The 15,155-nt window shown below is 36.9% G+C and overlaps 1 protein-coding gene across 4 annotated transcripts in view; it reads left to right on the forward strand.

Annotated features, from left to right (window-relative positions):
* LOC127456740 (zinc finger protein DPF3) overlaps positions 1-15,155 on the forward strand; it is a 56,344-nt gene that overhangs the window by 15,411 nt on the left and 25,778 nt on the right. For all 4 annotated transcript variants that reach the window (XR_007899877.1, XM_051725288.1, XM_051725287.1 and 1 more), the window contains exons 3-4: positions 684-791; positions 14,442-14,575. Coding sequence is in view for 3 of the 4 variants with exons in the window: in XM_051725288.1 (XP_051581248.1) it covers positions 684-791; positions 14,442-14,575 (242 nt within the window). In the remaining variant the exon portion in view is untranslated. The remainder of the gene's footprint in view (positions 1-683; positions 792-14,441; positions 14,576-15,155) is intronic.

Below are 15,155 nucleotides of genomic sequence, written 5' to 3' on the forward strand. Positions count from 1 at the left end.
GGAGGGTAGCGGCATTCGAGGAAATGTCATGTAAAGGCTAGGCGACTTAGATTCATTTAATAAAAAATGGGGCACTTAATAAAAAGTGTTAATTGAAAAAAAAATTCATAAATTAAGTTGGACCAACATAAGAATTAATTAAATAAACCTTAGTAAATTGAGTTTGATGAACCTAATGAAGTTAAAACAACCATAATACATTAGTTTGACCTAATCCAATTAAACTTCATTGTTGGCTCAATGAAACTGACTGAAATTACCTGCAAAAACTTTCTACAATTCAAGTAAGGGTAATTACTTTTTTGAATGTAGATAGGGCATTTGTGTGAGTTAGACTTATCCAGCTTTACACACCGAAGGCTCCGAAATCTTAAAAATGACATTTTGTTTTAAAGCAGAGTGCAAATAATACTATGGGATGAATTCACTAAACAGTTGCGCTACATTTGTGTGCTGTATTTCAGCATAAAAACCTTGGGATTTGCTAACCACTTGCAATCCAGTTTAACTGCGCTATGTGCACTTGTATGGCACTGTGCCGTGCATGTAGACACCTGGATCCCAGTGCCCATAGTTGAAGAAACACCTTTATAACCACACATATACTCTTGAATCTATATCTGTCAATAGAAGAAAAACTATAAGAGCCTATTTAAACCCTGCTACTATCTGTGTGTTTGCAGGGTTGGCGGCAGGTCAGATGTACACCTACCCAGCACGTTGCTGGAGAAAGAAGAGGCGACTCCATCAGCCAATTGACCCTCAGCTTCGCCTTTGTGAACTCCGACTTGGTGAGATAACGATTACAGTTAACTGAGTGATTTCTCTCACAGTTGTACCATTGTACACATTGCTTTTGAATTCTTTCTTTCACTCATTTATTTTTTTTTTTTTTTCTCTCTGTCCTTGATTCTTTGCTCTGAGGTCATTCAGAGGCTGTAGAACTGGCCCATCTGGGTCTAATTATCCTTCTCTGTCTCTCTGTTTCTGTGCCCTGACCGGGCCCCTTTAATCATTTGGCCATGCAGCATTAGAATGTAAGTCTAGGGGACTGATGGGGGAGTACAGAAGGGCTTGAGGAACTCGATAAAGGTGAATAAAGGCCTGTCTGTGTCAACAAGAAAGCCACTCTAATATTTTCTTAGCTGACCCTGAAAATATAGCAGAGCAAGCAATATAAGAACCTCTGCCATTTTTACTTGGAGCTCAGCCAGCATGAGTTCAGCAAAAATCTGTGAAAACAACTCTAATTCAGGCCTCAAATCAGTGTAACCTGGCTGGTTTCTGACAATGCAGATATCAGAAAAAGGACTTGAGTGACAGAATTAAAGAAATGGTTCACCCAAAAATGAAAATTCTGTTATTAATTCTCATGTCGTTCCAAACCCCTATTACTTTTTTCTTCCATGAAACACCGAAGATTACACAAATTTTTGGAAGAATACCCTGGCCATTCTTTTCCATATAATTAAAGTGAATGGGGATGTCAAGGTATTCCAAGTGTTCTGAAGCCATGCAACAGCTTTATGTGATGAACAGATCAAAATTGAAGTCAATATTTTTAGTCCTTTAGACCAGGGTTTCTCCATCACTGGATCCCGACCCAAAAGTGGGTCGCAGATCATTGTCTGCTGGGTCGCAAGGTCTTTTCTGTCATGAGTACAAATTACCAATTAGAAAGATAGAACTGTGCATTTGCAATGTTTGGGGTAACAGTGACCTCTATTTGTCGAATCGTGTTAATATCTCCAGGTTTACGTAAATGACTGTAAGTAAGAGGCTGCATTTCTCTGACGTTAATTATTAGCTGTCCAATTACTGTAAAATAATTGTTCAATGCTACAAATTATTCTTTTTGGACAAGGTCTCTTTACGTATGTAGCATTGAATGCGCTAGCTCCATGCATTACTGTGCTAGTCTGAATGCAATTCCCAAGTAGGGTTGTCACCCATCCCATAAAATGCGGGATCATCCCGTATTTAAAGATGAAATGATACGTCCCGTATTGATTTGATACAGGACACATCATTTCATCTTTAAATACGGGCAATTTGTCCTGTATTTAAGCTGGTATGACGATGTCACTGCAAAATCGTTCAAGATCATTAATTTAACCTTGATATTCATTGGAAATTGTACCTACGGTGGTTAAGGGACTGCCTGAAAAGTCCTCATTGTGCTAAAATGTGCTAAAACTATGGAGGGTGTTGAAATGAACTGTCTGAAAACTTCAGCCAGCAGCACCAAAGCTACCAATATGGGGCTATAGATATAATCCCGCTATAAGCACATAATCATAACTAGATTAATTATGTACCTATTAATTTATTTATTAAATGATAGTCTATGTATTCCATTTCAAGAGTGTAGTCCATCATTAGACCAAGGTGATACAGGCAGAGATCAGTGAGGTGCATCGCAGTTCAACCGGCAGGTCATTTTGGTGAGGTCTATCCTAAGTCCAAGGTTCAGGCAGTGGCATATGAAGTATCCCATGTCTTTTGGTTGGAGTTGGCATCAGTTCATCTCCTGAAGTCCATCATAATAGACTGAAGTGATGTCTGGCTGGCACCGGCTGCATTTAGTCGTCATCACTCAGAGACACGTAGCAGTGGAGTCCGTCACCAAGCAGGAACGGAGCTGGATCTGGCCGGCTCTGGTAACCTCAGGATATGAATCCCGATGTTGAGACAGGGAAACAAATAGAATAATATTAGCGTAGATGCCATTCAGTTTTTTGCAGAGTTATAGATCATGATCATTGTTTCTGGTTCCGACAGACCTAACTAAAGCAGCCTAATTATGAGTTGATGGATAAATTAGGTGTATACCTGGCTAAATAGATGAGTCTTTAGTCTAGACTTAAACTGATTGAGTGTGTCTGCAGTACCAAAATTTCAGTAGTCTGTACATATACCAGTGAAATTTCACGGTTCTCGATACCAATTTTGATACCAGAGCAAAAATATGCTAATATGATAATGTGCTTCTGAACGCACCTGTTTATTTTTTTTTTAATAATCTAATAATTATTTTAATAATATAGTTTAATAATAATTTTACAAAACTCCATGTTTTAAAGTTTAATTTAATTTCATCATCAAAATGGTGTCTAATCAATTAATTCTTAAAATTTGTAACAAGTGAAAATGGAACTTTTCAACTTTTTTTTACTTTTATTCAACAGCAGTCTTGCTTGAGATATATTGCTTGATGATTATTATAATTATTATTATTATTATTATTATTATTATTATTACAGTGAATATCACATTTTACTATACAGTTGTTATATATTTCTGTCACAATTTCTTCCATTTCAGGCATCTAACGTTTATTTTGAATCGTGCTTTTATTATGATTTTTTTTGCCGCAAGCTTCACTTTTCCAGATAAACAGTTCGCAACACAGCCCAGTGTGATCATTGAAGACTTCTAAGTCATGTCTGAAATCTCATCACTTTACTCTGGCCTTTGAGTCTGACAAATGAAATGTAGGACACACTTTTGGAGTGTTTGTAGTTTAGACTACTGGTGTTTGTTTATGTGGTAATTTTGAAATGTTTTGTTTAAAATTTTATTACTGTGAAGCACTTTGGTTAACTCTGTTGTTTTAAATGATATATAAATAACGTTGAGTTGAGATTAAAACACAAATGCTGTGATTTAATTATATAAATATATAGTTTACATGTGCTGCATGGTTCACAATGGATAAGTGCTCTGCTTTGTCATCTCAAACATGGAGGATTTTCAGTGTCTAATGCGTTTCCAGCGTTTGAGCGGTCGGATTTATACATTCAAAGTACGCAGCTCATCCACGCTAAGATTGCAGCATTCAGCGGTTTAATAAATCACACTAGGACATATAATTTGATAAATTTTCCATTTCAGTGAAAAAGAAGTGACAGAGCACGTGTTCAAAATAAGCCTGTGAGCATTTTAAAGCAGTCGTGTGTCAGTCATACTGCGTGCTGGTACCTGTACTGCAGAGTCGGTACTACCGGTACTGCAGAAACATTGGTATTGTTACATCTTTTTTATTTTAGTATCGACTTGGTACCGAAGTATCGGTTCTTTTGACAACAATAGTCCCGAACAGTGTTAGGGAGACTATTCCATAGTTTAGGAGCCAAATAGGAATATGATCTACCTTCTTTTATGGATTTTGATATTCTAGGAACTATTAACAGGCCAGAATTTTGCGATCGTAATGAACGTGATGGAATATAGCATGTCAGAAGGTCACTTAAGTACTGTGGAGCTAGACCATTCAAAGCTTTGTACGTAGTTAGTACAATTTTTAAATTTAATACGAAATTTAACAGGTAGCCAATGTAACGATGATAAAATGGGGCTAATATGATCATATTTCTTGGTTCTAGTCAGCACTCTGGCTGCTGCATTTTGAACCAATTGAAGTTTATTTATTGAACTTGCAGGACATCCTCCCAGTAACGCATTACAATAATCTAGTCTTGAGGTCATGAACGCATGACATTTTTTTTCAGCATTAGCAACAGAGAGCGTGTGTCGTAATTTAGCAGTATTTCTGAGGTGGAAGAATGCTGTTCTACAAACATTGAAAATTTGATATTCAAAGGACAGATTTATAACACCAAAGTTCTTCGTTGTAGAAGACGACTTAACCGTACATCCATCGAGAGTAAAATTATATTTTACGGCTTATTGTTAGAGGTTTTTGGCCCAATAATTAGTGCTTCTGTTTTTTGTTGGTTTTTTTGGAATCGAGTAGAAGGAAATTTCTGGCCATCCAATCTTTGATTTCATTGATACACTGCTAATTTGGAGAATTGTGAAATTTCGTCGGGTTTCGAAGAAATATAAAGTTGGGCATCATCGGCATAACAGTGGAAAACTTACTCCACGATTCCTGATAATATCTCCCAGGGGAAGCATATATAAGGAGAAAAGCAGAGGCCCTTAAGCTGATCCCTGTGGCACTCCATACTTAATTTTTGTTTGATTTGACAATTCCTCGTTTACGCAGACAAAGTGGTAGCGGTCTGCTGAATAGGACCTAAACCATGCTAATGCAAGTCCACAAATACCAACATAATTCTCCAGTCTATTCAAGAGAATGTCGTGATCTATGGTGTCACGCACTTGAAGAGAAATGCAGCCGAGATCAGATGATAAGAGCAAGTAATTTGTAACTCTGATAAGTGCAGTCTCTGTACTGTGATGGGGCCTAAATCCTGACTAAAATTGTTCATGTATACTATTTCTCTGTAGAAATGAACCTAGTTGGGAGTACACTACGTTTTCTAGTATTTTCGACATAAACGGGAGATTTGAAATCTGTCTGTAATTAGCCAATTCTCCAGGATCATGCTGTGACTTCTTAATGAGTGGTTTGATAACTGCCATTTTAAAGTTTCTTGGGACATGTCCTAAGGATAGCGAGGAGTTCATAATATTAAGAAGACGTTCTGAGATTACAGGGAAGATCTCTTTTAAGAGCTTAGTTGGTATAGGATCTAACATACATGTTGTGGCTTTTGATGTTTTGATAGGTCATGAAGAGCTAACAAAACTTATGACAGCGAAGGATTGATGTTGCTTGTGAGAAATTATGAGACACTGTTTTCTGTGGTACTGTGACAGATGATTGCATAATTCTGATTATTTCAATTTTATGAGTAAAGAAATTCATGAAGTCATTACTGTTGTGCTGCAATGGAATATCTTGTTCAGTCGAGGCTTTATTCCTAACCAATTTAGCCACAGTACTGAATAAACACCTAGGATTGTTGTTGTTATTTTCTATGAGTTTGCTAAAATATGCTGACCTGGCAGCTTTTAGTGCCTGTCTATAGCAACAGACACTACAGGCACCGTGAAATACCTCTAATTTAGTATTCTTCCACTTGCGTTCCATTTTCCGAGCTGCTCTCTTGAGAATATGAGTGTGAGCATTGTACCATGGTGTGGGGCTTTTTTTCTTGAATTTTCTTTAATCAAAGGGGGGCGACACTATCAAGAGTGCTAGAGAAGACTGTATTTATATTTTCTGTTATTACTTCAAGTTCAACTAGACTTTTTGGCTTACTGAGTATATGAGATAAATCTGGAAGATTATTAGTGAAGCTGTCTTTAGTGGTCAAAAGAATAGCTCTACCTGAACGATAGCATGGTGTAGATTGAGTAACATTAGCTGATCGCAGTATACAAGAGACGAGGTAATGGTCTGAGATGTCATTGCTCTGTGGCAGAATTTCTGTAGTATCAATATCAACTCCATATGACAGAATTAAATCTAGCGTATGATTATGGCGATGAGTTGGTCCTGTCACATATCGATAAATGCTAATCCCAATGTGTCATTTTCATTATCTATGTGAATGTTGAAGTCACCAACAATTAAAGCTCTATCTACAGTTAACTACTATATCTGATAGAAAATGTGCAAATTCACCAAGGAAATCAGAATACGGCCCGAGTGATCTATATACTGTATCAAGGGCAAAAGATGACAGATTTTTTATTTGTATCTGACGGTGTAGCATTAAGCATTATTAGTTCAAAAGACTTAGACTTATATCCTGTCCTCTGAGTAACACCAAAAACTTCACTGTAAATTGCAGCAACCCCTCCTCCTTGACTCTTCAAGCGAGGCTCATGTTTATAACAACTAATATATTCATCCGGTTTAAGCCAGGATTCAGTCAAACAGAGCACATCCAAACTATGATCTATAATAATTTAATTTGCAATTAGTGTGTTGGTTGAAAGAAATCTAATGTTTAGTAGCCCTACCTTTTATATGATGTTTATCTTATATGTTTTTTTTTTTTTTTCTCAAGTTTTATCGTAATCAAATTTTTTTCTAAATTGTTTAGTGAGGGGCTTGTGTTTGGTAGTTCAGGGAACAGACACAGTCTCTGTGTGATATCTAGGTGATACAGTCTCTGTGTTGTAGTTTATGTGACCTGTGTGATGTCTCAGGGCAGCTAGCAGATGTTCGGAATAGCCAGTTTGTCTGCTTCCTAGTTAGTGAAATCTTCACTATTAAGACTATGAGCCAAATTACTAGAGAGGAGAGCGGTACCTTCCCTGGAGGGATGGAGTCCATCTCTCTTTAGCAGGTCAGGTCTACCCCAAAAACTCTTCCAATTGTCTATGAATCCTATGCTGTTCTATTCTCCGGACACCACTCAGACATCCAGCCATTCAGTGACACTAATCTACTATAAACCTCATCACCACGATGAGCAGGGAGGGGACCAGAGCATAATACAGTGTCTGACATCGTTTTTGCAAGTTCACACACCCCTTTAACATTATCTCTAGTGATCTCTGACTGGGAAAGCCGGACATCGTTAGTGCTGACATGAATAACAATTTTAGAAAATCTACGTTTAGCATTAGCCAGCACTTGTAAATTTGATCTGATAGCAGATGCTCTGGCACCAGAATAGAATCTCCTATAACCAGGGCTCTTTCAACATGATTCATGTTGAACAGGTTAAGAACTGTCCAGTGCATTATTAAAACCTGGAAGGATAGTGGTGAACCGTCAACTTCGCGGAAGAAATGTGGTCGGAAAAAAAATCTTGAGTGATCAGATCACTAAAACGCTTGAAGTCATATCGTAAAAAATAGACAGTAGAACTCACGGCTATGTTTAATAGTGAAATTAAGAGCATTTCCACACGCACAATGGGACAATTAACTTACAGGATTGGGACTAAACAGCTGTGTGGCCATAAGAAAACCACTTGTTAGTGAGGCAAATTGGATAAAACAACTTCAGTTTGCTAGGGAACATAAAGATTGTACTGTAGAGCAATGGAAAAAGGTCATGTGGTCTGATGAGTCCAGACTTACCCTATTCCAAAGTGATGGGCACGTCAGGGTAAGAAGGGAAGCACATGAACCGTCATGCATAGTGCCCACTTTACAAGCCTATGTTGGCATATGATCTGAGGTTGCTTCAATTGGTGAGGTCTAGGCTCAGCAACGTTATGCGGCAATAAAATGAAGTCGGCTTACTGTCTGAATGTACTAAATTGCCAGGTTATCCCATCAATGGATTTTTTTTCTTCCCTGACAGCACGGGCATATTCCAGGATGACAATGCCAAGATTTATCGGGCTCAAATTGTGAAAGAGTGGTTCAGGGAGCATGAGGAATCATTTTCACACATAAATTGGCCACCACAGAGTCCTGACCTTAACCCCATTTAAAGTCTTTGGGATGTGCTGGAGAAGACTTTTACGGATTGATTCGACTCCCCCATCATCAATACAAGATCTCTGCCTAAAATGTATGCAACTCTGGACGGAAATAAATGTTGTGACGTTGCATAAGGTTGTTGAATCATAATCAAAGCTAAAGGTGTTCGAATAAAATATTAGAGTATGCAATTTATTTTTTTTTTTTTTGGCCAGGCAGTGTATATTTAATGAGAGATAAGAATCACTTTGGTGCTTTGACATCATTTTTGAAGCTTGAAAGCCTCAGCATCCATTTATTGTAATTTCATGGAAAAAGAACAACTGGTACAATTGTTCAGATTGGTACAAGAATTACAGATGTGACCTCTACAAACTTGTCTTTTTGTGGTCCACAGAAAAAGATAGTCATAGGGGTTTGGAACAAAATGGGGTTGAGCAAATTATGACAGAATTTTCATTTTAGGGTTTACTATTGTGTAATGTTGGAACTACCCACACACACACATACACCTCACCTCCTGAGTCCATAACAGCTCTCCAGAGCAAATTATTTTGGCATGAGGAATATTTAAGATGATGTTTTGCAGTCCAGTTTTAAGGTATGTAATTTCAAGAGTCCTGGAACTGTAATGTTTATACTATAGCTAGGCATTATTCTGGCCTGCTATAGCAGGACAATAGTTCTTACATTTCCTGTCTAAAATTTGTTTGTGTTGTACATTTCTGGTGAGCAGAGAGTGCTGCTCAAACCAAATGGGTTCAGTGTCCAATATCCCATCCAAGCCCGGTTCATAGCGACAAGCAGGCATCCATGCTTCGAATGTAAATCTTCTTATGCAGTCTGCAGCACTCTTTCTCTCCACAACAGATGTGGCATGTAGAACAGTCCCTAATTCAATAAACTGATTCAATCATGCTATTTTGTGTTTTATATAATCATGCCACGAATAAATCACATGACAAAATACTTATAACAAAATACTTGCATCACCGTAAACTAATACATCAATTATTTTCCTCATCTGCCATATGAAATTGACTATTCTGTGTGGTCCTGCAAAATTCTTAACATGCCTGTTCAGCTGCAATATCAGCCATTGGCGTGATTTAATGGCGTGCATAAATATTGCTGTGCGATGATTTAAACCTTTTGATTTGTGTCGGTAGATATCAAACTCCCTTAGCCTCTTGTTCTACAAATCATGATAGACAGCTGGAAGCGGGGGATGGGCGGCTGCAATCAGCCCCTGACTTGCAGTCTATGCTATTTTCAGCTTCTCTCCCAGGAGAAGAGTATGTCTCGACTCAATCAGAAACGGAGAGAATAAAGACAAGGACAAAGATTCATGCAAACATTTTCAATCAAATGTTTACAGCAGCTTAAACACATGTTTTGTAGGTTAAAGAGTATGAGTAGGGGGTATTTCTCAGCAAAAAATTGATGGGGTCATCAAAAGCCACTGCCTTTTGAAGCACTGTAACTTCACAAAGCCCAATACAGAAATTAGAGATATGGCTATAAATAAAAATGATATAAAATCAAAGTTCATAAATCGGGGTATTTGTATATGTTCTAGTTATAATGCAAATGCATATTCAGAATACTTGTAACAGCATTATGTTATCAGTATATGCGTAAATGTAATCCGTTACAGTTACAAAAACCCAACGTAATCAGATTACCATTACATTTGGTAAAAATTGGGATTACTAGCAGGAATTTTTCATTTATAACAAAAGAAACAAAAGATACTTGTGTCAAAAAATTATATAGGCCGCTGCTTGCTTTAGATTGGTACAGATGCTCAGATGTGCTTCTGGTTCTCTCTCGTAGCTCATGTGAGTTAGAAGTGCCACTCACTGTCATGCGCAAATAATACCTGTCTCACATCACCACTCTGCTCTCGAGGCAAATGAGTAAAATCATTAAAAGGGCTGTTTCTTTACAATGGCCACTGGACAAAATGTACTATATTTGTGGAAAATTTGACATTCTGCTTTCATTTTCCAAGGACAAAAATATAATTTATAGAAGCATTTGAAGATAAGACACACATGAAACTCATATTAGCTAGGCTAAGTGTTCCCTGATAGTTTCACTGTCCGAGTGTCAGTCTATCGTTTCACGGAAGCAGGAATAGCTGCCAGTACTTTGACAAGAATTGTGCATCATTGAAAATTCAGTAAAAAGTAACATGTTCCGTATTGAAATGGAGAAACGACCACTCCCCCCACCCCACCCCTCCATGCAAAAATATTTAATATTTAATTTTAATATGTTTGATAAATAACAGACTTTAAATAAGGGCGATTAGAATTAGATTTCGACGTGTGCAGTTGCCAGATTTCTATAGGTGAAATCCCCCAATCAGTTCTGGACACTTGTACAGTTTGGATATATGCTGCCAGGGTGACGCTTTAGTCACGCAATCTGGCAACCTTGAGCATGCGAGCTCTCTCTCAACTGCAAAAAAAGACGGTGGTTTTCTGAAAACACTGTAAAACAGGTACGTCGGAGTTTGCGATAGGTTGATTGTCCTTCCTAGTGTTCACATGAAACTTACGGCAAATGTTTTCAAATGTTTCACGCACTTGCAAACATGATCAAGTAGTAGACTAGAGTAGAAAAATGTGTGTCTGCAGTGGGTGAGCGACTTTTTCATGATCATAAGGTGGATTCTTTTCACAAAATTGATCAGAAAATACAATTACAGAGAGTAACGTGCATATTATGGCAATTTCTCCTAAGGGTCAATTAAGTGATGCTCATTTTTGTCCTGATCTATTAAATTTAAAATACATAAATGCAATTCACACAAACCATTGACTTGAATACACCTCTTCTATGATGAACTTTTTTCAGTTGCTGTGTTTAAAGTCATATTGATATTTTTTCTGGGACATACAGTAAAAAATGTCATGTGGTGTCCAGAGACAGTAAGTAAATAAATAAATAAATAAATAAAAAGTCAAAGTCTCATTAAAATCTGAAATTCCTGAAAAAAGAAATGTTGGCATGACTACAGCAGAATAATCTTTTATTGTTATTTCTTAAAAAAATAAACAGTGAAACAATTGTTTAAAAATATGATTCATATTTTAAAATGCTTTTGCCCACCAAATCAAAATCTTTGGGTGTAACCAACATGAAGGTAGCCATTTTGTTGTTCATGTTGACCATAAAAACTGTAAAACACAGTAAAATAGTGTTTTGTCAGTATTTAGTTTGCTGAGATAAACATTGGCACCGAGACTGTTTGTATAGACGGGCCACTTCTATTAAAACGAGTGGGAGAAACTGGAATGCCCAGCAGTCAGCGGATGTAGAAAGGAAGATGTTTAAAAAAATATCTGACATTTATTTTGACATGTTTATGAAAAGGCACATTTTATTCATGTGGTGTAACCTTGAGTAAAATTCTTGATATTTTTGACTCAAGTTCATAATATTTATTATATTATATTACGAAACTTTTTGTAAATTAATGAATAAATTGTTTATACTCTTATGTATTCAAGGTGCAAAGAAAGTATTATAATACTTTTTACATAATGGTTACACCACATGACAATTTGAAAGTTTTTTTTTGTTTATTTTTTTTATGGAAAATGCTATAAAGGTTTTTCAAAAATTTATGAAACCAAATTGGACAAAGATTAGATTACATTTCTGAGAATATGACAAATGTTTTAAACTAGATTTTTAAAAGGTTTCTCATTTTAATTTTGGGTGTAATTTGTCAATGACCCATAAGTAATAGGCATTGGCTTAATAATAATGATGATGATGAAGATAGTCTGTGACCTACCTATTGCAGTCAGAAGTTAGTCAGTGGTGCTAGTTAGTCTACATGCTAATTGCAATACATGGCAGAATTAATAGAGGATTCTCCTGATTTGTTTAAATATACTGAGTTTTTCTACATTTGGACATGTGACCTTGAGGTAATACAAAAGTAATTAAAAGTAATATGATTACTTATTTTGGTGATTGGATTAAGTTACTGATTACATTTTTAATAAGTAATCATTATTTGTAACGGATTACATTCAAAAAGTAACCCTTCCAACCCTATCTATACACTCACTGAGCACTTTATTAGGAACACTATGGTCCTAATAAAGTGCCAGACGTGGTCTTCTGCTGTTGTAGCTCATCGCCTCAAGGTTCGATGTGTTGTGCATTCTGAGATGATATTCTGCTGACTACAATTGTACAGAGTGGTTATCTGAGTTACCATAGCTTTTCTGTCAGCTCGAACCAGACTGGCCATTCTCCGTTGACCCCTCTCATCAACAAGGTATTTCCATCTGCAGAACTGCCATTCACTGGATGTTTTTTGTTTTTGTCACCATTCTGTTCAACCTATACAGACTGTTGTGCGTTAAAATCCCATGAGATCAGCAGTTGCAAAAATACTCAAACCAGCCTGTCTGGCACCAACAATAATGCCGCAGTCGAAATCTGAGATCACATTTTTTCCACATTCTGATGATTGATGTGAACATTAACTGAAGCTCCTGATCTGCATGATTTTATGCATTGCACTGCTGCCAAAAGATTGGCTTATTAGATAATTGCATTAATAAGTAGGTGTACAGGTGTTCCTAATAAAGTGCACAGTGTGTGTGTGTGTGTGTGTGTGTGTGTGTGTGTGTGTGTGTGTGTGTGTGTGAGAGAGAGCTTATGTGACTTTTATATCGGTGAAAACCATACATGAACATATACATGTGTTTTACATACAGTATATTACCACATATCAGTTTTCTGTATGGGGGAGATTTAAGATCAGGAGTGGACAACACTAAAAATGTGTGGCGGATCTAAGACTCCTTTTCTCTCCTGCTTTCTCTCTTCATACACATCCTCTGTTTTATCTACAGCACCTTTTATTAAACCTATAAAAAACATATTGATGGCTGGTGTGTCCAAGAAAGCCACTTAAACTGACCTTGGCCGACACACATTAGAGAATTCATTAAGTAAAAGTGCCACACATCTGGATGCCAAGTTATAATGCTCTCCTCCATCATTTGATCATCATTTGAGACATTATTGCTTCTATGATCGCAAGTTAATGTACATTAGGTCTGGGCGATATGCAAGAAATATTTTCACAATGTTTTTATTAAAAATAACCGATTACATCATCAAAGCCCCTTCCCCCACTGTTGAGCCTGTTAAGTAAACGTATTAACCACCCAACACAAGTAATAAATTATATATATATATATATATATAAAAAAAGGATTTAAAAATATTTTTTAAATAAATAAATAAAAAACATAATTTTTTTTATTAAAACCTGCACCAAGCAGAACTGGCATCGCATTCTTCGCTTACCCCTCATGAATAAACCATAAATAAACCATTACCTCTAGTTAGTTCAACACAACCCACATAATTTCTACTTCCATAAAATGGCTAAAACAGTTGTTTACTTCACTTATTCTGTGCTTAAATTAATAGAAAACACCAGTTTTCTTTTTAGGTGTAATCCTAATAAATTCCCTTGTGTTCCCAAATTAATGCTGCCTAATCATTTCCACAGTGTTCTTATTGAATTTGTGTTTGTATTGCGTTTCATTAATGCTGCCAAAATAAAATGAAATAGAACTCAATTTTAGGTTGAAAGTGAATGTGTTTTTGTATTATTTTATGATTTAATCACTTTCATCTTTGTTTTTTCAAGTACTTTCCCTAAGCAAGGTTTTTTAATGGGGCCATCATTTTATTTCAAAAGAAAACTTTAGTTTCATCGTTTGTCTATGACTGTTGCAATCAACATCGGCGTATTTGTCAGTTATTGTTGAAACACAATTACATCGTTCTATTCCCCAGCCGCCCTATACACCAAAATCTATTTTTAATTAAATTCACGCTTTCCGCAGGTGTGTTTCCGCTAATGACAGTGACTTTTTTATTTAAATAGTCATGGCGCAGCACTATTTTAGCGCATTTAGCATCTGATTAAACTGGATTGCGGGTGGTTAATAAATGAGACAGGTTTTTGTGCTAAAATATTGCATGCAAAAGTGGCCCAACTGATGCCATTATGAAGCAGGTTCAGTTCAGACAAGTGATATATTTTACTGTTACTGGTAAAACTAAATAATTTACTGGTACTTTTTATTTAAATATACATGAGAAAGAGGTTCAATAAAGATACTTCTGCTGGCTGACCACCTGACCTTCTCTTTTTCTACCTTTTTCTTTTTCTGTCTCTTTCTCTCTTTTAGAGGCTGAGCTGATGGCCAAGAGAGAAGCTCCACCCACAGAGGCCACAGCCCTGGAGGCACTGTTAAGGGGTGACGGGCTCCTGGACAAGAGGAACAACAACTCTAAAGAGGAAGAGACATTGCTGGAAATCCAGGTAGCACATTCTACAGTCATTTACAAGAGAACTCATTAGTTTGGACATGCAGGACATTATATTAGGAGTCTGTCTCAAACAGGGCTCTGCAAACCATCAACAGCACCGCACACTGTGTGCATTGTATCTGTGTGTCATTGAGAGTGGAAAGCTCTTAAAATGTCAGGACTCTGGCAGATCTGGAAATAGCTACAGTATATTCACTGTGTCTTAACTAGGCACAATGTGACAACTTTCCAGTGACAAGCAATTGGTTGGCGATTTAATGGCACCTGTTACTTGAAACTCAGATTTAAATGGAAAAAAAATAGCTTTTATCTCCAGTCACTTTATTGCATTGTGCCTGGTTGGGGCGATGGCACAGAGCTTTATAGGTTGTGATTTACCATCATCAGTCAGTCATATCCACATCATTCATTGTCTCTGTAAAGCCCAATCCATCATCCAAGACCCCATCCACCCTAGCCGCAAGATGTTTTACCTCCTACCTTCTGCCAAACATTACTGCACTAATAGTGCAAGGACCACTAGACTCAAGAACAGATTCTACCCCACAGCTATTTGCATTCCCAGAAGCTGA

Source organism: Myxocyprinus asiaticus, chromosome 19 (genome assembly GCF_019703515.2).
Source record: "Myxocyprinus asiaticus isolate MX2 ecotype Aquarium Trade chromosome 19, UBuf_Myxa_2, whole genome shotgun sequence".
NCBI lineage: Eukaryota > Metazoa > Chordata > Actinopteri > Cypriniformes > Catostomidae > Myxocyprinus > Myxocyprinus asiaticus.